This window comes from Mauremys reevesii, linkage group 9 (genome assembly GCF_016161935.1).
Source record: "Mauremys reevesii isolate NIE-2019 linkage group 9, ASM1616193v1, whole genome shotgun sequence".
Classification (NCBI taxonomy): Eukaryota; Metazoa; Chordata; order Testudines; family Geoemydidae; genus Mauremys; species Mauremys reevesii.
In genome coordinates this window covers 81852797-81877389 of record NC_052631.1, presented here as the reverse complement: position 1 = coordinate 81877389, position 24593 = coordinate 81852797, and the positions used below count along the sequence as shown (strand labels likewise).

Genomic DNA, 24593 nt, shown 5'->3' with positions numbered 1-24593 from the left:
ACTTCCTCAATCAGCCCAGCTTTTTGGAGCAGTAGCTCTTAAGCCCTGCTAGGCCACTTTTAAACCCCTTAAAGCCCCCGGAGCAGGGTCCACCCTGCTACAGTATCTCCACAACATCCTCTGTGGTGAAGATTGATGCAAAGAAATCATTGAGCTTCTTTGCAATGTCCCTGTCCCCCTCAGTTGGCTCCCTTACTCCCTGGTAGTCTGTTGGAGCAACTGATTGACTTCTGAGCAGTTTTATATGAGTAAGGACTGCAGCATGAGACCAGATACATAGGCGCTGGAGCACCCACAGAAAAAAATTAGCAGGTGCTTGGCACCCACCAGCAGCCAGTTCCCCTCTCCGCCCCAGTGCCTCCCAGCAGCCCTGCTGATCAACTCCTCCCCCTCCCCGCCAGTGCCTCCTGGCTGCTTCCATCAGCTGTTTTGTGGCATGCAGGAGGCTTAGGGAGGAGTGGGGATGGGGCATGCTTGGGGGAGGGGGTGGGAAGAGGCAGGATGGGGTAGGGACTTGGGAGAAGGGATGGGTGGGAGCAGGGCTTGGGATGGAGCAGGGGCAGGAAGAGGTGGGATGCTAATGGGGGTTTGGGGAAAGGGGTCAGGTGGGGGCTTAAGTTCCCTCTAAGCCCTAGCCCCAGGACTGCCTGCACCCCAAACTCCTCATCCCTGGTCCCACCCCAGAGATCACACCCTCAACTGGAGCCCTCACCCACCCCATACCCCAGTGCTCTGCCCCAGCCCTTGAGCCCCCTCCCACACCTTAAACCCCTCATACCCACCCCAGACCCCTCACCCCCTTGTACCCCAACCCTCTGCCTCAGCCCTGAGCCCCATCCTGCACCCCAAAACCCTCATCCCAGCCCACCCCAGAGACCTGCACCTGCAGCCAGAGCCCTCATTCCACCGCATCCCAACCCTCTGACCCAGCCCTGAGCCCCTTCTCACACTCCAAACCCCTCAGCCTCACCCACACCACACATCACCTCCATATTGGTGCACATCATAAAATTCATTCCACGCATAGATATAAAAAATTAGAGGGAACATTGGTGGGGGCTGGGCCTGGGATGGAGCAGGAGGCCCCAGCCCCTGAGGAAGCCAGTGCCTATGCCCAGATAAGACAGATGCCCTAGTCAATAATTGCTGACTTGCAGAATAACTACCCAATCATTCTTTGTTCTAAGCATGCTCCTGATAGGTCACTCTTCTTGACCAGATGTAGTAACAGCCCTAACTTCAACCCTTAGGAGAATCTGTTGTTCATCAGGAAAATTTGCTCTGAAGCCAAGGACCTGACAACTCCTCTTGGAAGAGAGAGAACTCTAGGAAGGAAACTAAGACTGTATTGTACTGTTAAAGGTGATTTATAGAGGTTTACTACTGATCAGCAAATCAATTTGTAGGATGCATTCTGCCTTGCAGGGCATGGGCATAAAGATTTTGGCATTGGAGGGACTGAAGCAGCTAAATGTATATAATTTAGAAAAAAAGACTGCTCCAAGGGGGCATAAGCAAAAATACCCTAAATGTCTTCAAGATAACAATATGAACAAAGTTAGGAAAATACTCTTTTAAAGATTCATAGATTCCAATGCCAGAAGGAACCATTGTGATCCTCTAGTCTGACCTTGTGTACAATAACAGGCCATAGAACTTACACAAAATAATTCCTAGAGCAGATGTTGTAGGGAAAAAAAAATCCAAGCTTGGATTTAAAAATTGTCAGTGATGGAGAAACCACCACAACCCGTGGCAAACTGTTCCAATGGTTAATTACCTCAGTCAAAATTTTACACTTTATTTCCAGTCAGATTTTGTCTAGCTTCAACTTCCAGCCATTGGCTCATGTTATACCTTCCCTGCTAAACCAAAGCACCCATTATTAAATAGTTGTTCCGCAGGTAGATACTTATAGACTGTAACTGAGTCACACTTTAAGCTTCTCTTTGTTAAGCTAAATAGATTGAAGTCTTTGAATCTATTACTGTAAGGTGTGATTTCTAATCATTTAATCATCCTCATAGCTCTTCTCTGAACCCTTTCCAATTTATCAACATCAGTGACTTGAAGCTAAGGATGGAAAAGTTTAAGCTAAACATTAGGAAAATATTCATTTTAACTCAAAAAGCAACTGAATCCTGGTGGTGATGGTCGGGGGGTTAGGGGGGAACATGATAGAGTCAGGTATCATCTTATGGGAATTACAGGCTAATGGTTAATGAAGAAAAGCTAACTCCTCACTATTAATTAGATTGACTTATAGATGTCAGAAACCAGCAGTAGTTTAGCCAGTCCATATTCTTACTGTAGTTGGTGGTAGGAAAAATATTACCAACATTAATAGCATGGGTAAGGGTTATATTGAGTTGGAGAACAAAGGTCTCGGATCCGTTTAAATCACGTTTATCATTCCAGTAAGTGTTGCCAGCATTAGCATTATTTTGATTGCCATTATATGGCCAGGAAACACTCTGGATCATAGCCAAACTCCTAAAAGCATAAACGGAGAAGCCCTTGATTGGTTGTATTCCTGAAAACAAGCAAAGTTAGGTAGAGACCAGGTTTTATTTACTTCTGTAAATAACTCACAGAATGATTTTAGTTATTACCATGCAAGACAATAGAAGTTCAGTTTAGTGCTGATTAATGCTATAGTATGGGATAGTAAAAAAAACCCTGTATTTAAAGTGTTAAGGTTGCAAAATCAAGAACTCACAAGTTAGGAAATGCCAGATTAACATTCCCTTGAAACTTTAATTCAGCCCCATTGTGCATATGCATAATAGAACACTGGTCTGTCAGTTCAAACCAACAGAAGAGCCTTTCACCCATGATTGACCTAATTAGGGTCAGAAGAAACTTATGGCTAAAACAAGAATTAGCATAAAACAAAACTTTACTGGAACTGAAACATTTTTGAAACTCTGACAAAAACAAACCAACAACAACTGGTTTGTTGTGGTTAGTTGGTGGGGGTTTTGGCCTTTTTGTTTGTTTGTCAGATTCACAAAAACAAACAGACTGAATGTGAAAGTATATTGGTTCTTATACTTCATGTTTTTAGTCAGTTTTGAAGTCTGGGTTTCATGCACTAATACAACCTTTAGGCTTTGTCTACACTGGAACTTCATCAGCAAAACTTTTGTCATTCAGGATTATTAAAAAAAAAAAACACCCCCCGAACAACAAAAGTTTTACTGACGAAAAGCACTGCTATGAACAGCGCTTTGTCAGAGGAGCACTCTGGTCTCGTGGGGGGTGGAAGTTTTGTGTCAGCGGGAGAGCTCTCCTGCCTGATAAATAGCAGCTACACTGCGCACCATGGCTGTGGTGACACAAGGTAGTGTAGACAAAGCCTTAGTTCTAGTACTCTGCAGGAGAATGTTTACACTTAAAAAAAAACATTTCCATCCATACGAGATTCTGCAGTGTGTGTGTATATACTAAAACTAATGTTTTGAGAGCATCTCTTTTAACTGTTCTTGGCTAAAACAATATTACTATAAGAGCAAAGTACGCCAGAAGAGCTCAGGGTTGTGTCTTCATAGTAGAAGACTACAGGATACTGATGGAGATGAAAAGATTGTTGTAAGGGGTATAAAATCTTCTGGGAGTTTAAAGTATTTACAACTCACTTGGTGCAGTTGCTCAGCAGAACTAAAAATGAATTGTTCTTTAATATCTTACTTACAGGCCTATTCATCACTGATTCTGCCATTGTCAAGGTATACAGCTAGGAAGGGACTCAGTCTATCATGATTTTCTATTGCTGTTTTCTAAAGCTGCTTTGCACTGAGGAAATCCTATATCTTATAATATACTAGAGTAAAAAGGACCCAGTAAATCAAAACAATGAAATAGCCCCTTTTGTTTTTTCACTTAAATTTGAGGTAGTTTTTGGAGTAAATCCAGCTCTGCTATCCCGAAGTTGGAAGCAGGACGATACAGCTGATACACGAGGACAAACTTGGCATTTGGGTGTTGTCCTGATGGTAATGCTCAATGCACCTAATATATACAAGCCTTTTCTTCAATGTACATCACAATCACTAGTTTAAAAAAAAACTTTGAAAGTGGAGCAAGCCTAAATCCTGGTTGAGTAAAAGCAGCGTTTCGGGGGACAGAAGGAGGGGAAGAGATATAAGTATTCCCCTGCAATGTTGAAAATCCCAAAGCAACAGCGTTGAGCTTATGCATGAAAAAGGAAGTGAAACTGACAAGGTTGGTTTTGATCTCTAAACCAGGGTGGATTTATTTAAACCAAAGCTATTTGAATCAACTATTCTAATTGTGATTTAAATAAGCAGTAAACCTTGGTCTAAATCAAACTTTAATTATGTTTTGCATTTGTACTTCAGTTATTTTCTTAACGAAAGATTGTCATTAGTTCATAGCCATTAAAACATGTTGTTTGCAACTGAATATAGCTTTTACACTAAATTTGGTGCTGCTTTTTGCTAACCAAAAGGATACATTACTTAAGCAATTTGATAGCTTACTTACATTTATTCAGAATCTTAGTTTTTACATTCTTATCTTAAGATGGTAAGTGATGCATTTTATTCAATTTATTAATTTTTTTACTTGTGATGTTTCAAGCTCTATTTGGATGGAAACTAAAAGTCAATTAAAATGCACAGAACAGTATTTAGATTTTTTATTAAATAAAACTGCCTTAAAAGTGCTGATACATAAACTTATCAAAACATGTTTTGATAAGTTTAAAACTCATTTAAGCAGCACAGGAAATATTAGTTAATAAATTAAGTGATTGTTTCTGGTCACCACATGCTTCAGGATTTTAGAATTAGTAGATCTCACCTTATCACACCTAGTTTTTATTCACAGATTGGAAGAGGAAAACAAGCTTTCCTGCTTTTTCTGCTTCCAATTAGTTTCTTAACTTTAAATGAACTAGTCACTGAACTGAACTAGTTGACTAAACTGAATTGAAGAAAAAAAATATATATATAGCCCCTTCAGAAGAGGTGACTGCTCTCAAAGCTGGTTTAGCATGTCAAACTCTGATTCCAGATGTTTAGCCATTAACTTCCACTAGTTCAGCAGTATGACTTCCTTTAAAAATTGGCAGAAAATATACTGCTTAATGATTTTTTTAATTTTGTTTCAATGATTTTAACATAAGTTTGAGCCTTAACAGGTTATCAATTTCAAATTTAATTTTATATAGACCTAGTTAAAAATAAACCTGTTTAAATAAAATCTGATTTAAATTTAAAATCAGATTTTCTTACTATAGATTTTTATGCATCCTGCTCTGATCTGAGTGACATAAAAATGTGAATTAACATCAGTGATGGGGAAATCAAATTATCACATTTGCCACCTCAATCTAAGGGTATGTCTACACTATGAAATTAGGTTGATTTAATATGTCAATTTTTAGAAATCGATTTGACACAGTCAATTGTGTATGTCCCCACTTAAGACCATTAAGTTGGTGGAGTGCGTCCAGAGTACCAAGGCTAGCATCAACTTTCAGAGCGTTGCACTGTGAGTAGCTATCCCACAGTTCCCGCAGTCGCCTCCGCCCATTGGAATTCTGGGTTGAGCTCCCAATGCCTGATGGGGCAAAAACATTGTCACAGGTGGTTCTGGGTACATGTCATCAGCCCCTTGTCCCCCTCCTCCCCTGCCCTGTGAAAGCAACAGCAAAAAATATTTTCTCGCCTTTTTTCCTGGGTTACCCATGCAGACGACATACTATGGCAAGCATGGAGCCTGCTCAGCTCACTGTCACCATACATCTCCTGGGTGCTGCTGGCAGATGCGGTGCTGCAGTGCTACACAGCAGCAGCTCCTTGCCTTCGCAGGTTAGCAAAGACGGTTGCTAACTGTATTGTACAGTCTGCTGCTGTCTCCTGGTTCCTCCTGGCTGGCCTCAGTGAGGTCGGTCAGGGGCGCCTGGGCAGACCTGGTGCTCCTGCATGGCCTTGGGGAGGTCGGTCAGGGGCACCTGGACATAAATGGGAGTGACTCCAGGTCATTCCCTTCTTTAAGTTTCACCTAATGGAGAGTCAGTCCTGCCTGGAATATCAGGCAAGCCTACCAAAGAACCAGAGAGGCAAACTGCCACTCTGGGTCAGAGCTCCAGACATCCCGCTTCTATGATGAGCTGCATGCCATTCTAGGGGGTGCCCCAACAACTACCCCACCCCTGTGCTTCCCTCCTCCCCCACCCCTCCTGGGCTACCTTGGCAGTTATCCCCCCATTTATGTGATGAATTAATAAAGAATGCATGAATGTGAAGCAACAGTGACTTCATTGCCTCTGCAAGCAGAGATCAGAGGGAAGAGGGGAGGGCGGTTGGCTTACAGGGAAGTAGAGTGAACCAAAGGGGCGGTGTAAGGGTCCGGTGCGGGGGCTTGGCCCTCTCAGGTGCGTCTGGGAGCCAGGCCGCCTCACTACACAGCGGCAATCAGCAGTCAGTCTCTGAAGGTCCAGGGGTTCCGCCCCTCAGGCAGGGGCTGAACAAAAGGCACACAGTCAATAAAGCCCAGCCCCTCAGTCAGGGTGGGCAGCAAACAGCAGTTCTAGGCTCAGACCCTCAGGCAGGGGCTGAGCACAGAGTCAGTAGATTAAGCCCAGGCCCGCAGTCAGGGCGGGCAGCAAATAGCAGTTCTAGGCTCAGGTCCTTACAGCAGGAGCTGAGCACCCAGAGTCAATAAGGTAAGCCCAGGCCCTCAGTCAGGGCGGGGCAGCACAACAGCAGTTCTAGGCTCAGATCCTTACAGCAGGAGCTGAGCAACAACAATAGTCAGTAAGCCCAAGCCCTAGGTCAGGGGGGGGGCAACAACCAATAGTTCAAGGGGCCCAGGTCCTTGTCTCAGGAGCTGAGCAGCAATCAGGCAAGTGTAGGCTTCTGTGCCTGCGTGCGGGTGTGAGGGGGAGACTGCCACCCGTGAGTGGGGTGGCAGGGGGGACACAGGCCCACCCACTCCACTGTGTCCCAGCCCGGGGCCCTATTAGCGTCTATCACTGCCGCTGGTCAGTGGGGTCCTGACCGCAACACACTGACATGGGTACCTCGGTGCCTACAGCCTGACAGGGGTCGGCTACCCCCGGGCTACACTCCATCTCCCCCTCTATGGGTACCTGCTCATCTCTGGGGTCGGGGATGGTGTCCCACACCATGGGCTCCCCAACGTGTGGAGGGCTGGCTGGCTCAGGCTGCTCCTCAGGACTCGGGTCAGGGTAGCACTCGAACAGCTCCTCGGGGTACCGGGCTCAGGGCAGGCTCGGCCAGTCCTCCTCAGGGTACCGGGCTCGGGGCAGGCTCAGTCCATCCACTTCTGGATACCTGGCTCGGGGAAGGCTTGGTCAGGAGCGTCTATCCTCTCCGGCCACCGGGCAACAACTGAGCGTTGGGGCTGGGCCTTTATACTTCCTGTCCTGCCCCTTGACTTCCGGGGGGCGGGGACAGGCGGCAGTGGCTCCGCCCACTGAGGTGGCTGTTCTGGTTCCTCCCTCTCAGGTGCGGCCGGGAGCCAGGCCGCCTCACTACAGGTGGGTTTTCATCAAGTAGAAACAAACAGAACTTTCACACTGTAGCCTGGCCAATCATGAAACTGGTTTTCAAAGCTTCTCTCATGTGCAACATGCCCTGCTGCGCTCTTCTAACCGCCCTGGTGTCTGGCTGCGCTTAATCATTTCATCTTTTAGAACGGAGTTCTGAGAGCACAGATTTGTCTCCCCATACAGCAATCAGATCCAGTACCTCCCGTTTGGTCCATGCTGGAGCTCTTTTGCAATTCTGGGACTCCATGGTCACCTGTGCTGCTGAGCGCTGCATGGTCACCTGTGCTGATGGTGGCCAAACAGGAAATGAAATTCAAAAGTTCGCAGGGCTTTTCCTGTCTACCTGGCCAGTGCATCTAAGTTGAGAGTTCTGTCCAGACTGGTCACAATTGAGCACTCTGGGATAGCTCCCGGAAGCCAATACCATCGAACTGTGTCCACACTACCCCAAATTTGACCCAGCAGGGTCGATTTCAGCGCTAATCCCCTCGTCGGGGAGGAGTACAGAAATCGATTTTAAGAGCCCTTTAAGTCAATAAAAATGGCTTCGTTGTGTGGACAGGTGCAGGTGCAGGTTTAAATTGAACCTAAACTTGTAGTGTAGACCAGGGCTAAGATTTTGCTGGCATGAGAAATAAGGAGTTATTAAATATGTCTTTCTTGATAGTGTTTCCCTTTCAGGTTTTATGTGACTGGTTAGGTCATTCCAGATTAGCCTTACTTTTACAATAACAAAGGCACAGAAGGATCAGGTAATATCTCAGCATATTCCAGGCCCATCTCTTTCTTAAAGCTACATGGCGACCTTTCCTTTTCAAAGATCCCAGAAGACTAGCTATTCCTTTTGGAGACCTTGATTAGGTATTGCATGCCAAGCAGAATAAGCAACAAGGAACAGTGTGTGTTTGTCATTCTGCTAGTCTTTCTTTGTCCTCTTTGTTGATTGTTCAGTTCCATTTAACAATCTGGGGTATATGCCCTCTATTCTGGCAGTTTGACCTGAGATTAATGCTCTTAGCTGTGTCCCAAGCCAGGCAGAGTAAAAGGGTGTTTGTCAATGAGGCAAATAGCTGGTAGCTTCTGGAGAGAGGCAGGGAGGAGTGTGAGGAGAATACCACAAGGCCCATTCTGAAGCCAGACTGGTGTGTGCTAGCTGGCAGTGGCGAGGATGAGCTTGGGCAGTCTGAGTTCTGGCCAATTAGCAGAAAGAGGGAGGGCTGCCAAGGGGAAGATTAGGAAAGAGGATTTGCTTCTCTGCTATTTTTCTATGAGCAAAGGGCTGCAGGGACTGTTGCAAACTCTGATGTAATGGCACACGGGGAGCCTCTTAAGTAACCATTGGGAAACCCAGGTGATCCAAACTCCTCCACACTTTAATGCAGGTTTGAGTTTGAATTTTTGAGCGGCAGCTCAGATTTAGGGTTGTCACCTCTGAGGATTGGAACCAAAAAATGGGACATCCTGGATGTCCCTGCGCTCATAAAACTGGACAGCTGGTGGTATGTACTGAGCACCCTTACATATTTTGTATGCAGCTACCTCAAAAAAGGGATGATCCTGGAAAAGCTCCAAAGTTAAGCAAAGATTGCTAGCCTGCTGCACCTCACCCTGATGCTCACTCCTGCACCCCTTCTCTCCATCTCCTAATACCAACAGCAGGGAAGCTCTCCTGGCTTGAAGTATGATTTCAGGATCAGGCCTGTAATGTTGTATATTGAGGAAGTCTTTCTTTTTAGCTGTAGGTGCTTTTAAAAAACCCAGCACCCTCACATTTGATTGTAAAATACCCAACCCAAGACGCTAACACACCAGCATTTCTGGCAACAGGATAGGGCAGTGTTTCAGAGCACTTGTCTTTAATTCACGCTATGCTGAGAGCCACCTGCAAGCTTTCATTAGTCCTTTGCTTCTGAGAGGTTGAGTGATGGTGGATTTGCATCTCTCTTCATTCACAAGTTAGAAGACATTGTTTTCCCTTCACTCATGTACAGGGCCGGTGCTACCATTAAGGCAAACTAGGCAGTTGCCTAGGGTGCCAAGATTTGGGGGCGCCAAAAAGTGGTGCCCCCAATTTTTTTTACAGCGTTCCTCCCCAAGCATGCGGTCGCTGCTCCACTTCTCCTGCCTCCCAGACTTGCAGTACCAATCAGCTGTTTGGCGCTGCAAGTCTGGGAGGAGAATTAGAGCGGGGGCGGGGTGCTTGGGGAGGAGGCGGAGCAGAGGTGAGCTGGGGTGGGGAGGTGCCACACAGCTCCAGGGGGGGGGGGAGCTGCCACGGGGGGGGTGCCTCAGGGCGGGGGGGAGCTGCCACGGGTGGGTGCCTCAGGGTGGGGCGGGAGCTGCCGCAGGGTTGCAGGGGGGGGGGGAGGGCGCAAGGTGGAAGTTTCGCCTAGGGCACGAAACTTCCTTGCACCGGCCCTGCTCATGTACTAGAAAGGGGATTGTGTGCAGACAGCTGGCCAGACCTGAGGCTGTTAGCTTCAATCCTTAATTCTCTCTTTAGCTCATGGACAGTTGAGGCAGCAGGCATATGATGTTGCTAAACTGCCTGAGACCGCTACTGACGTTAGTGAATGGTAATAAATCCTTGTGTCAGGGCCTTTATCAAACTGATTTTGACAGGGTTCTTCTTTAAAAACAATAATAAATGAAAGTAGCTGTCTCTTCCTGCCCAGTCCCCCCACCCTTCCTTCGGTGGCCACCTTATGGCCACACACAAGGCACTTTGCTCTTAGCCTGGATTCACATTTCAAAATAATAGCTTGTCATCCCTATCTCAGTCTTAATTAAATAACAAGCCAAGCATGGGCAGAGAGGAGATTTAACACTGCCGGGCTGCCAGCTCTGGAGAGGAGATCCAGGTAATTTGTCTTAACTAGACAATTTATTAGCTTTTTATTCTTTAAATGGAGGATCGCAAATCTTTTGACTATTACCAAACGAAAAACCACTTTTGTGAATGAAGAACTGGTAGATGTTCAGAAGAAGGATGGTCCATGGGTGTTGTGAGGATAAACGTATATTAAAAAGATGGTGAAGTGTTCTGAGATCTACTGATGCAAAGCGCTGTATAAAAATAGGCATTGTTATTATTTTATTATGTTCCCCAGGACCTATTTAGAATTACACCCACACAGAGCCTACTCTTAGTAAGCCAACTGCTGCCAAAATGGTACCAATGGTGGAATCAGTCTACGATGGGCCCTTGGCATTTAAGGAGAAGCCCCTGATGATTGTGTAGTGGAAGGTCACACTAAAGAAATAAATTAATCTATTTGTTCTCTCCTTAGTGGATGCTTGGCAAAATCCTGCAGAATCCGGCCTTTCCCAACAACTTGCTGTTGAGTCCCAGGAAGGGCTGCGGGTCCCGGGGTGAGGTGTTGGCAGTGCTGAGTGGGGGGCCCAGGCAGGGGCGGCTCTAGGGTTTGCGGTGCCCCAAGCAGGGCGGCACGCCGCGGGGGGCGCTCTGGCGGTCGCGGGTCCCGCGCCTGCGGTGGACCTCCCGCAGACGTTCCTGCGGATGCTCCACCAGAGCCGCGGGACAAGCAGACCCTCTGCAGGCATGCCTGCGGGAGGTCCACCGGAGCCGCCGGCCGCCCTCCCGCGGGACGCCGCCCCAAGCGCGCGCTTGGCGTGCTGGGGTCTGGAGCCGGCCCTGGGCCCAGGGCTGGAATAGCAGGAAGGGCTGCAGGTCCTGGGGTGAGGTGGCAGCAGTGCTGAGCGGGGGGCCCAGGGCTGGAATAGCAGGCAGGGCTGTGGGTCCCAGGGTGAGGTGTTGGCAGTGCTGAGTGGGGAGGCCCAGGACTGGAATAGCAGAAAGGGCTGCGGGTCTGAGGCCTGGTCTACACTACGCGTTTAAACCGGTTTTAGGAGCGTTAAACTGATTTAACGCCACACCCGTCCACACTAAGAGGCCCTTTATATCGATATAAAGGGCTCTTTAAACCGGTTTCTGTACTCCTCCCTAACGAGAGGAGTAGCGCTAATATCGGTATTACCATATCGGTTTAGGGTTAGTGTGGCCGCAAATCGATGGTATTGGCCTCCGGGCAGTATCCCACAGTGCACCACTGACCGCTCTGGACAGCAATCTGAACTCTGATGCAGTGGCCAGGTAGACAGGAAAAGCCCCGCGAACTTTTGAATATCATTTCCTGTTTGCCCAGTGTGGAGCTCCGATCAGCCCGGGTGGCGATGCAGTCCGAAATCAAAATCCAAAAAGAGCTCCAGCATGGACTGTACAGATGTGATCGCTGTATGGGCAGGCAAATCTGTTCTATCAGAGCTCTGTTACAGAAGACGAAATTCCAAAGCATTTTTTAAAAATTTCCAGACAGACGCCATAGCAGGGACTCAGCGCACTGCTGCGTGACAAGCATAACGGAAAGCCAAAGAATCAAATGGACGCTCATGGAGGGAGGGGGGACTGAGGACTCAAGCTATCCCACAGTTCCTGCAGTCTCCGAAAAGCATTTGCATTCTTGGCTGAGCTCCAAATGCCTGTAGGGTCAAACACATTGTCCGCGGTGGTTCAGGGCATAGCTCGTCAATTTACAGCCTCCACCCACCCCCAGAAATAAAAGGGGAAAAAATTGTCTCTTGACTCTTCTAAATGTCACCCTATGTCTACTGAATGCTGCTGGTACACGCGATGCTGCGGCACTCAATTGCAGTATCCTCTTTCCCCCTCACTGGTGGTAGATGGTGCAATATGACTGGTAACCGTCCTCATCATCAGCCTTGTGGCAGATGGTGCTGCACAATAGGACTGGTACCTGTTCTCATCATCAGCCCATGAGTGCTCCTGGCTGGCCTCAGGTGAGGTCGGCCGGGGGACGCCTGGGTAAAAAACTCCTGGTCATTCCCAGTAGATGGTACAGAACGGCTGGTAACCATCTTCATCGTAGCAATAGGGGGCTGAGCTCCATCAGCCCCCGCCCTTCATGTGTAAAGAAAAGTTTCTGTACTGCCTGGACTATCATAGCAGCGGGATGCTGGGCTCCTCTTCCCCCACACTGCTTAATGTCCCGTCTGGACTATCATAGCAGCTGGAGGCTGCCGTCCCCTCATTTTATCTCACTAACAAGTCACTGTTTCTTATTCCTGCATTCTTTATTACTTCATCACACAAATGGGGGGACACTGCAATGGTAGCCCAGGAAGGCTGGGGGAGGAGGGAATCAACAGGTGGGGTTGTTGCAGGGGCACCCCCTGTGAATGGCATGCAGCTCATCATTTCTGCGGGATCTGACATGGAGGGGCTGTGCTCTCTGGTTCTCTGATACACTGCTTCTCTAGTACACTTGCCCCATATTCTAGGCAGGACTGATTCTATTTTTAGATACCATAAAGGAGGGATTGACTCAGGAAGTCATTCCCATTTTTGTCTTTTGTGCCCCCGGCCAATCTCAGCCAGGGGCACCTATGAAAGCAGCAGAGAATACAGCACAAAAGGACTGGTAACAGTCATCTCATAGCCAATTTACAAGGGTATGGTAGACGGTACAGAACAGCTGATAACCATCTCTGCTATCATGCAAAAGCAAATGAATGCTGCTGTGTAGTGCTGCTGAATCGCCTCTGTCAGCGGCATCTAGTACACATACGGTGACAGTGACAAGAGGCAAAACAGGCTGCACGGTTGCCATGCTATGGCGTCTGCCAGGGCAATCCAGGGAAAAAGGGTGCGAAATGATTGTCTGCCGTTGCTTTCCCAGAGGAAGGAATGAGTGACGACATTTACCCAGAACCACCCGCGACAATTATTTTTGCCCCATCAGGCACTGGGATCTCAACCCAGAATTCCAAGGGGCAGGGGAGACTGCGGGAACTATGGGATAGCTACGGAATAGCTACCCACAGTGCAACGCTCCAGAAATCGATGCTAGCCTCGGACCGTGGATGCACACCACCGAATTAATGTGCTTAGTGTGGCCGCGTGCACTCGATTTTATACAATCTGTTTTACTAAACCGGTTTATGTAAAATCGGAATAATCCCTTAGTGTAGACGTACCCTCAGGGTGAGGTGTCGGCAGTGCTGAGTGGGGAGCCCAGGTCTGGAATAGCAGGCAGGGCTGTGCGTCCCGGGGTGAGGTGTCGGCAGTGCTGAGTGGGGAGGCCTAGGGCTAGAATAGGAGTCAGGACAAAAGGTCCTATTGTTTATATTGCAGTAGTGCCCCAGATGTTCTAGGTGTTGCACAAACACACCATGGATCAGATACCAGCTTCAGCTTGTGTTCTTACTCTGACCCTTCCAACAGGTGGGAGTGAATTTTTCCTAGGAAATGCCACTGGCCCTGAACACTCCTGATTTTCCAACATCAGGCCTGACTGTGCAGATTTCTGCTGGATGAGGGAGAGGAAAGAGAATGTTGTTAGAAAGCTTAGGCAGTGTTCAAAACCCGGATCTGAATTTTGCAAATGATTCCTGCCTTTATAGCAAGCCTGAGATCTGAAAACCCATGCATTCGGAATGAAGAACCGAACTTACCTTGTGTGACTCCTCTGTAGGGGGAGAAATCCTAGCTCGGTATCTTTCCTGTCTCTTTCAGCTGTGTGACACTAGAAACTTGTTTACAGCAAACAAAACCTATATAGGAATTATATGGACTTAGCTTAATAATGCAAGGCAAGAAGTATGACCTAAGTAACAGCCTTATGGCCTGCTCTCCAGGAAGCAGCTTCCTCTGTACCTCACACTGCTGCACAGCAGAGAATGAGGGATAAAAGGTATTAATAGGAATCCACGCAGGCTGTGAGGTCAGCATGCTGTTTGGGGGAGCATGTTGGTGCATCTTCACTAATAGATCAGGATCATTATCACTCCAGAGAAGAAAGAAAAAACCCAAAGTAAAGGCATCTGGTATGAGTTATGTCACTGAGCCTGCTGGAACTCTCCATCTTCCTGAAGTACTTGCCTCCACTAAGCCTCACAGCTCGCCAGCAGCCATTAATCCAGCACATGCCTGCCAGAAAGCTGATACTGGGCAGAAGTCAAATATTTCTTCTCTCTGACAGGTTGAATTTTTTTAATATATATTTGCTGTAAGGAGTCAGAGTCCAGAAGTAGTGAGAGCTGTTCAGCAGAGTCCATTGGCATGTGTGTCAATAGGAGAGAAAAAAAATTCAGGCCAGCTTCCTCTTCATAGCAAGTTAGAATATGCTCCTGTGCTGGCAGCCAACAGGATAAATAAAGGAAGGACTTAGAGCTGCTGGGTACTAGGGCTAGATTACAGCAATGCGTGCCTCTATAGTAACCCATTCATACACAGTAGCTCCTTCAACGCAGTAGTTTCCCTTCTTCATGATACTAGGAGTGAAATAGAAGTCAGTGGCAAATACTATTGAATTCAGTGGGGCCTAAATTTCACTCTAGATGCCTTAGAGCCAACTCCCAAAAGCATTTGCTCATGCACTAGACCCATTCTGTTTTTCTTTGTGTGGGGGTTTCTTAGATTGCAGTTTTGTTGGGCAAGGACAATGCGATCACAGTATTAGTTGGAATGTGTACAACCCATGGCAATAGGTGTGTTTTGAACAAAGCTCTGCTTATCTGTGTAGAATGGTGTATATTAATTGTTTCCAAATGAACACACCCAACAGTTGGGCAGGGTCTGAAGCTCTGGCTCTCAAGCTGCTCCGCACGTGGCATGTTTTGAAGAATGAGGATGGGTGGCTGGCTGGATGAATGAATGAAATATCATCCCAGAAATGTTGATTTGCAAAGCCTGATGGCCAGGGTTCTTGGGGAGTTGAGAAAGAACTGGATGTGCTGGATGTTTACCAAAACATACCATCTGGATAATGCAGAGGAGTGAATCTCACACACAGATTTCTTTACGCTTTTCCTCCTGTTAGAGAACTGCCCAAGGCAGCATAACACCAAAGGCTCCCTGAAGCTTTGGTATAGCCAACCTCAGTTGCAGTTTAAAGCTTTCTGGGTCCCATTAGCTGCTTCCAAGTATGACTCTAAAACAATTGCCAACTGACCTTTGTGTAAGAGAAGAGATCCCACATTCATTCATTTTCCCTAAATCCCAAACTCAGTAGACACTGAATTTATTTTATCTGAAACTCCAGTTATCCAAACATTTTTGATCTTCCCTCAGACATTCAGCTAATGGGCCTAACTTTTCATCACCCTGCACTTTGTGTAGTCATTTACACCAGTGAAAACAGTACCAATCCTGATTTTACATGAGCTGCAGGGCAGCGGCGAATTGGGCCCAGGGAGTTTACCTGTAAATAATATCTGGCAACTCAGGTTGCTGGCATTATTGGCTGCTAAGAGTCATGAGCCCTCCTGCATCCACCTGCATCTACTGCAGCTTTTCTTTTAATTTCATAGTTCTGGAATATAACAAGAACCTATCACCCAAGTAGTTTAATATTGGACACACTAAATGTTTTACATCAACATATACAGGTATTATGGTGGTAGGTAGTGAATAAAAACCAGGGTAGATAAGTATGTGCTATGAATAAGCATATAGTACCTTTCAACTGTGGTTCTTAAAGCACAGTACAAACATTAACTAATTCTCACTTCTAGTCTCCCACACTCTGTGTGTGTGTGCGTGTGTGCTATTATCCTCCTTTTATAGATGAGGAAATCAAAGCTGTATCTATGGCAGAGCCAGGAGAGAACATGAGTATCCTTACTGCTAGCTCCCTGCTCTGACCAAACACTCTAGACACACCCCTTCCTTAAAACACATTTTACACATGTACATTTTGCCTTCTTGTTTCCACAAACTGGACATATGATTTTAAAAACTGGCTCAGCCTGGATTGCTGCTATGGGGCCCAATTCTGCAGCTTTTACTCACCTGGATAATTCCACCAACTTCATTGGAACTACTCATCAGAGAAAGGCTTGCAGGATCAGGGCTTGAAAGAAAGAACTTGATCTCGTAGTCAGAGAATGAACTATAATCAAGTGGATTAGGGATATGTAGCACAGGAAGCAGATTGACTCAGCCAGTAAAATGACTGCCTCGTTACAGGTCTTCTTGCTACTTCAGGTTCCAAAGTGCAGTATAATTGGGACTCTGTTCAGAAAACTCATTTATTTTAATGGAATCAGTAGTATAAGCAGATCACTGTTTTTATATTGAATTGAAATCTGGATTTAAAAAATGGAAAGCAAATTTGATGTCCAAACTATTGTAGATTTAATAATTCCCATATACCACTGCAGTCTGTAAGGGTGCACGAGCCAATAGTTGGCCCTCAAAGTTGCTCAGCTAGTGAATTTCCTAAAAAGCAGGTGAGTGCAGAGTATGGAAGAAAAGTACTGGAGTTTATCTTTGAGTTGCTAAAACTTATCAAAGGCAGGATAAACTGATAAAGAGCAGGCATAGCCCTTTTAGATAGTAAATACTGCGAATACTAACATTTTGCTATGAAATAATCACTGCAGCATGATCATTGTTATTTTCTGTCACAGATTACTGCTCACTGATGCTCAATGTCATAAGTGCAAACTAGGTTTCCGTGAACCATACAGTTTCTATTTAAAAGAGTAAAATGCAGAACATTTCACTGCAGTGATAGCATCTCTGGGTCAATTTAGTGATACAGCAAATTTGCAACGGGAATGGTTGGGTGGAGGTGGTATAATTTTTCTAAACTGAATTGTCTTTCTGGAATTCTTTATCATAGGCATTTAGGTCTAGAGCCACTTTGCATCAGCTCCTTCCACCCCTCCCCATATCCCTCAAAATAATATGCATACGGCTCAGATGATGTTCCAGGAATTACCATGATCAGAAGGTGGGGCTTCTGAAAATGGCAGATAAGGACACATACCATTTGCCTTAAATGCAGTTGAAGTTGTGGACCATAATGTATTCAGTTTGAATGTTATTTGAGATTCTTGATGGACTTGTTATTTGAGCTTTAAAACAAATATCCTATTAGCACAGTCCTCTGGATCTCCCAGTATGTTTCCAAGCCCCTTGTTTGACTGCAAATTTAAACAACTTATGCCAAATGTACTATGGTGCAGCTGGCATGCCACCAAGCATACCTGATACAGCTGATGGATATACCTCCACTGCTACCAAGTGCATCCAGCATATCCAAAATGTATCTCTGGTACTGGGCACCTTTTGATCCACCAGATGTACTAGCCAGGTGTCATGAATACAACACAAGTGCTACAAAGCATAATGCATATATCTCATGGAATGGACTTTTTAAGTTACCAGACATCTGGTATGTGTAGTGGAAAGTATCTGCAGTGCTACCAACCATATCAGGCTGTGCCATTGAAATATACGTCCCACTGTTACTGAATGGATCATGCACTTCCATTGCTACCAAACAGATGGCAGTACATCCAGGAGAGTGACTATCCAGTGCTACCAGGTACCCAAGCTATATCCTCTGGCATGCCCCAGGGTGGAGCATGTCTAATGAAATGCACCTCCAGTGATAAGCCTACTAGGTACTAGAGCTGTTTGTAAGATGTCTATGAAACTTTTTATTGAAATTGACAAAATCTAAATGATTTTTTTGCAAAAATTTCATTTTTGTTTTTCAGCCAGCTCAATTGGCTATAGCCTATTTCCTGATATGCTGTGCTTCAACTGGAATTCCATAAACTACAACAAGTGGTGCAGAGGACTAGAACATGGGATGAAATTCATCCCTCATGTTATAAAATTGAAATGACAGTGAATTTGTCCCATGGTCGAACTGCAGGCCATGTAAACTGCTCCTTCTGCTCAGCAGTTAGTCAGAGTACATTCATGATAAACCCTGGTAAGAATGGGCATTTTGCCTTCTAAAACCAACTCCAAAATTCCCTAGCTCCCTCTGCAGGCTTGATCCCTCACATACCTTTCACTGAAGGAATCATTCATGTTCATATTACTAGCTATTAATTAAAATAATTTTGTAGTCATTATTTTACATTATGTTTTTCCATCCAAGAGAAAAAGAAAGATGGAAAGAAAAAAAAGGGTCCCTTTCTGTATTTCTCTGCATTTATGTCTGACTTGTGCTACAGAACATTCATTTATACATGAATAAAGTACTAACAACAGGTCTTACTCACAAGCAATTCCTCTTGTGATGTTGTCATCAGCAGTAGAACAGATTTTAATAACCAAGATGCAGTTTTATCCTAGTAAGCGTCATTGGTCTACAACTACTGATCCTTGGGGCACCTTTGTCTAAATATTACTAAGAAGAAATTACAAATGAAGACACTTTGTGCAGCTCAGCTAGAACAAGTGTCATCCATTGATGGCAATAATGCAACATCTAGAGCTCAAAGTGACTCAGGAGGCAGGATTTTGGAGTCTTGCAACCCCACGCAGGTGGGATAGGCTACCTGCTGTTATTACTTATAGTGCACTAAAGGTGGCTCTGGTGCACTACAGGCAAAAATAAAAGACAGGGTCTCTGCCTTGAGGCACGTACTAGCTAAGCCTTCTGAGTAACTGACAGTGGATGTGGGTGGGTTTGGGAAGGAAAATGGTAAACCAAAGGAGAGTGATAGTAACACTAATATTGAGTTATTTAGACTGTATGTATGGGCAGGGAGTGGGTCTTGTAAATTGCTATATAAATGAAAGATGCTACATAAATGTTTTATAATAACAATGATTAATGCAGCCTTTTGGGGTGTGGGAGGGACAGGGAGTGAAAAGGAAAAGCTGGGAGTGTTACAAATTTCAAGTTGCACTTTTTTTTTACACTGGGGACATTTTTCTTATCAACTTGTGCATGGAGCTGAGAAAATATAGGCTGAATGTTGCATATGAAAAGAATCTATGCGGAATCTGAGTTCTAAGTGCATAATTTATCTTCTATTAAATCAGACTCAGGACGGGGGTTTCTGCTGCTTTTGTCTAAGATTGATAATAGAATTAAAGAGATGAATTCCCACCAGAGACTCTCAGAGCTGCTGTTTAAAGTCTGAGATTTCATCTATGCAAAACTGTATGCTCTAGTCCAGTGGTGGGCAACCTGCAGCCCACGGGCTGCATGCGGCTCATCAGGGTAATCCACTGGCGGGCCGCCAGACAGTTTGTTTACATTTGCACGGCCGCCCGCAGCTCTCAGTGGCTGCATTTCACCGTTCCTGGCCAATGGGAGCTGCAGGAAGTGGCGCAGGAACATGCTGGTCGCCACTTCCCGCAGCTCCCATTGGCCGGGAATGGCGAATTGTGGATTACCCTGAGGTGGATTACCCTGCGGGGCCGCAGGTTGCTCACCACTGCTCTAGTCTTAGTAAAATGAATCTCAGAAACCAGATTACTTGGCAAACTGAAACACAGCCTATGGAGACAGTGCAAGAATGATTTATTGAATAAATATATTTCAATTGGGGTGGGAGGCTGCAATCATAGCTCTATAAACAAATAGGATGAAGTCAGTGTGTCTGCTTATGTGTTTGTGTGGTCCAAGCAATGTATTACTTTGTTTGCACTGATGTATCATTTCAAAAGCTTCTGAGAATTCAACAAAGATTGTTCATTATGCAGAGCGATGGGAATGTTGTTGGAAAACAAACTCATTGTGTGGCTAACCTGTACTATAGACTATGTTAAAAAATAACTTTTCTGTATCACATGGGATTTGCTGATTTGGGGAGAAATTACAGCAAAATGCAGTGGGCCAGATTCTGCTTTCACTTTCACAGCTATAAATCAGGAGCAACTCCATGTCCTTAAATGCACTGAGTCTGGTTTTACAGTGATGTCACCAGATCAGAATTTGGCCCAGTGCTTTGGCTGTGTACATGCTATGGTGTCTCAAAAAGGTGATATTCTGCATCTGCTATTTACAGACTCCTCTACTGTGTCACAAAAACAAGAACAATGCTTTCCAGCAATGGGTTTTCTGCTTTTTAAAATCTGACACAATGCAGATTACATTGAGATTTTGTAGTCTGATATTGGGTGCCTTCAAGGAGGTAGATGAAACAGTAACAGTACAGCAGTGTAACTCTATAAACTTCACTAATTTACCCAGCATAAAGCTGAAGTAATGCAATGGTGAATAAGGCCCATGGTCTTTAGCAGCACTTGAATTGGATTGTTTTAATTCTAGCGTACAGCCTGTACAGTGGAGTTCTGGGGTCACTAAGTGTCTAAAAGCTAATAAAAAAAAAGGAGTGGGGGTAGACACAGTTCTACTAAACTGACCCTTCAGTAGTAGGTTAAGGTAATTCCAGTAGGTTGAAATAGTTCTGTCTAGTCTAGATTTTTGCTTGCAAACTAATGTCATGGGAACTTGAGAACTTTTAATGAGAAGTTGTTCTCACTCCATCCTGGTGCAGAGGTGTGTGCTATGAAGCAAGTGAGAGAATCCATCCATCTGTTCTTAAAGTATCACAGAATAGATGATGAAACCAGTCAAATAATTCCGTGCACACCAAAAAATTAATCCCCAGTACTTCATCTTAAATCCATAGTGACTTTTGGGTGTTTTTAGTTCGGTGTTGCTTGGTTTTAGTAAGTTAAAGGTGATTTCTGTCAGGTCTAGTTTAGTTAAGAAGGTTGAAGGTGGCTTAGGCTCCACTGGGCCTTGGGCATGTTGGTGTTACTTTTAGCTGGCGATGGATTTAGAGTGGCTCAGGCTCTGGCTTAGTTTTGGCAGAGTTATGGATGGTTTTGTAGTACATGAGCTATGATATGCTGACTTCTTCCACAGGTTAAGGTGATCTAGTCTAGTTATTATGGCTGCTTGCTGCTGATGATGGGCGGTGGCTTTGATTAGGCCATAGACTATGTTTCTGATTTAATTCCATATGTCTGTGATAATGACAAGAAGTTAAAGGTATTTAGTAGCGGAGTCAGGAGATGATGGCAGGTGCCTGGTTGTGGGATGTTCCAGAATCTTTGAATTATTCTGGCTTAGTACAGGCAGCTTGTGGCTTGGGTGCTTCCAGCATTTGGCTGAAATTCCTGCCTTCCTTCAACCCCTTCTGTTGTGCTACCTAAAGGTGTAGACCAGATCCACAGTTCATGTAAATTGATGTAGTTGTATGGATTTCTGTGGAGCTATGTGGATTTACTCCAACTGAGGATCTGGCCCAATGTCTACAGACTCATCTAACTTTTTCCACTGAAAAGTTATTGTCTATTTGGAGAGCATGATGGGCTTAGGTCATCAGTTCCACAGAGATTCTAAAACAGCTTGTACGGCATATTTTAGCTAAGTGAGGACTTATAACTTCCAGAAGCAAAGTGATTTTTCAGTGACATAGAACTGAACTTTGATCAGTGGACCCATAATTACTGTTTTAATCTTAAGAGTTAATTCACCTTCAGACATGATAGTAAAAACATAGCTTGCAACAATAGAAATCAATGCAGAAATCCAGGGAAAGGCCTGCTACTAAAACGTGAATCTAATAACTTTATTTTGCTACCTAACGCGTGGATTAGAGATTTATACAGTAGTTCATCCTCAGCTTGAACTCTGCAAACTAATCAATCATAACGATAGTAGGTCTTGTCAAAAACTCCCTCTGACCTATATTAAAATAGAAATCCATTCTATGCAAAACCTGAGTGCATTTTTTTTAAACAGACCAATCCCTTTTGAAGGACTTATTTAAAAAACTCATCTTTTCTGTGTCTTGTTGGAGAGAAAATGCATCCTTGAGGGCCAATCTGTATGCAAAACAAGTCAACTTTCTGTTTCCATTTATTTTCCCATCCAGTCATGCTGTCTAGCTCCTACTGAAATAAGCAGCAAAATTGTCCAGCTTCACTGGGAGCCGGGTTGGGCCCGTAAGTACAGTATTGCAGACTATGCTGAAATCGTGGGATGGAGGCCTTTGTGATTTTCTGCAGGAAATCTGAACTCCAATTACAGATAACCTGCAATAAAACTCTTTATGCTAACAGCTTGATCTGATATTCACAGTGGATGCCTATCTATAAAATGGGCCAAAGCAAACTCCCCACGTTTGTAGGTGGTTGAAATCTGGATACAGAACCAAAACTAGCAGCTCAGGCTCATCTGTAACTTATTAGGGATCTTCTTGCAATCCTGTTCCTTATTCATCAAAAGAAAATTTCATTCATTGCAGCCCATCTAGAAAATTATCCTGAGGGAATTCCATTCATCACAGTTTGCTTGTATCTTATATAGGCTTTCACTTAAATGATAAATTGTAATTCCTTGGGAAATCACTAGGTGGCACATGGCTATGTGTTGTCAGTGAAATCTTAGTGAGCTGCAGAAAAGTCTGCTTGTATGTGCTGTAATAAAGAAGCATTAGAGTTATACCATGGTCATCTGCTTTTACCTGGATAATCCATTTGATCAGACACTTGTTGAAATGCTGTTTGGTAAAGTAAGGAGCAGGAAATCTGTCTCAGGAAGGTCTAGGTCAGGGGTCTCAAACTCAAATGACCACGAGGGCCACATGAGGACTAGTACATTGGCCCGAGGGCCGCATTACTGACACCTCCCCCCACACGCTGCCCTCGGCCCCGCCCCCACACCACCCCTTCCATGAGGCCCCGCCCCTGTCCTGCCTCTTCTCCACCCCTTCCCTGCCTCCATTACAACCCCCTTCCCTGAAATCCCCACCTCATCTCCGCCCCCTCCCTGCCCCCAGGAAGGGGATTGAGGTGCAGGAGGGGTGCGGGGTGCAGCAGGGGGCTCAGGGCAGGGGGTCAGGGTGCAGGGTACGGCAGGGGGTCAGGGTGTGGCAGGGGGCTCAGGGCAGTGGTTTGGGGTGCAGGAGGGGTGTGGCAGGGGGTCGGGGTGCAGGGTGTGATGGGGCTCAGGCAGGGGGTTCAATTGCAAGAGGGGCTCAGGGGGCGGGCTCTGGCTCGGCGCACATCAGGGGCAGGGCAGGCTCCCTGCCTGTCTGTCCTGCCCCTGTGCCACTCCACTCCAGGAAGCGGCTGGAACATGGGGGAGGAGAGGCGCAGGGGCGTGTGTTGCTGTTGCTTTGGGCACCGCCCCAGCATCTCCCGTTGGCCAGGAACGGGGAACCGCGGCCAATGGGAGCTTCTGGGGGCGGTCCCTGAAGCAACAGCAACACACACCCCTGCGCCTCTCTTCCCCCACGTTCTTTCCGCTTCCCGGAGCAGCGCGGGGGCAGGGCAGGCAGGCTGGCAGGGAGTCTACCCTGCCCCTGGTGCGCGCCGGGCCAGAGTCGCTCTAGGTAAAGGCTGCGGGAGGGCAGGGGGGCCACAAGGAGCTCGTGGGCTGCAGAAAATAACCTCGCAGGCTGCATGTGGCCAACGGCCCGCGTGTGTGAGACCCCTGGTCTAGGTCTTCATCAGCTTTTAGCGCTGCAGGTTGCTATCCAAGTCTGTCGAACCATCATGGAGCAGGGCTTGTGTACAGTGATTAAGGCTACTTCTTTGACATAGCAACATATGCAAAAGTAATAGTTTGATAAAAATGAAAAGTGTTGGCACATTATTTTTGATATTGTTTCATAGAATCATAGAATCATAGAATTCAAGATCAGAAGGGACCATTATGATCATCTAGTCTGACCTCCTGCAAGATGCAGGCTGCCCCATGCTCTTCCCTGGAGGAAAACAGCCAAACCCTCTGGAAAAGGTTACATCATACCAGGCTATCCTATCATACCATCCCTTCCATAAACTTATCTAGCTTAATCTTAAAGTCGTGGAGGTCCTTCAGACTGTTCCAGTATTGCACTCCTGAGACAGTTGTCCACATTAGCACTGAGCTGAAATAATTCCCTGGTATTTATCCCTCTGATATATTTCATATCTCCTCTCATCCTTCTTTTGGTTACATTCCTCGGATCATTCTAGTGGCCCTTCTTTGTACTGTTCTAGTTTGAATTCATCCTTCACTGCACACAATACTCCAAACCGCATTAGCTTTTCACATTGCCTACTCCTCCTCCGTACTTCCAACTGGTGCGTCCCCAGCTTATAACTAAAGTTCTTGTTAGACATCCCTAAATGCATAACCTTACACTTCTCACTATTGAATTTCATCCTGTTACTAATACTCCAGTTTACAAGGTCATCTAAATCTCCCTGGAGAATATCCCGATCCTCTTCCGAATTGACAATACCCCCCAA

The 24593-nt window shown here is 45.7% G+C and overlaps 2 protein-coding genes across 2 annotated transcripts in view; both read left to right on the top strand.

The window, feature by feature from the left end:
* LOC120371387 overlaps positions 1-24593 on the top strand; it is a 115085-nt gene that overhangs the window by 38908 nt on the left and 51584 nt on the right. Inside the window, exon 3 of the mRNA XM_039487069.1 lies at positions 1251-1362. Coding sequence (XP_039343003.1) covers positions 1251-1362 — 112 coding nt within the window. The remainder of the gene's footprint in view (positions 1-1250; positions 1363-24593) is intronic.
* Positions 1-24593, top strand: part of C9H8orf48 (chromosome 9 C8orf48 homolog) — a 203734-nt gene that overhangs the window by 144149 nt on the left and 34992 nt on the right. The window lies entirely within an intron of this gene.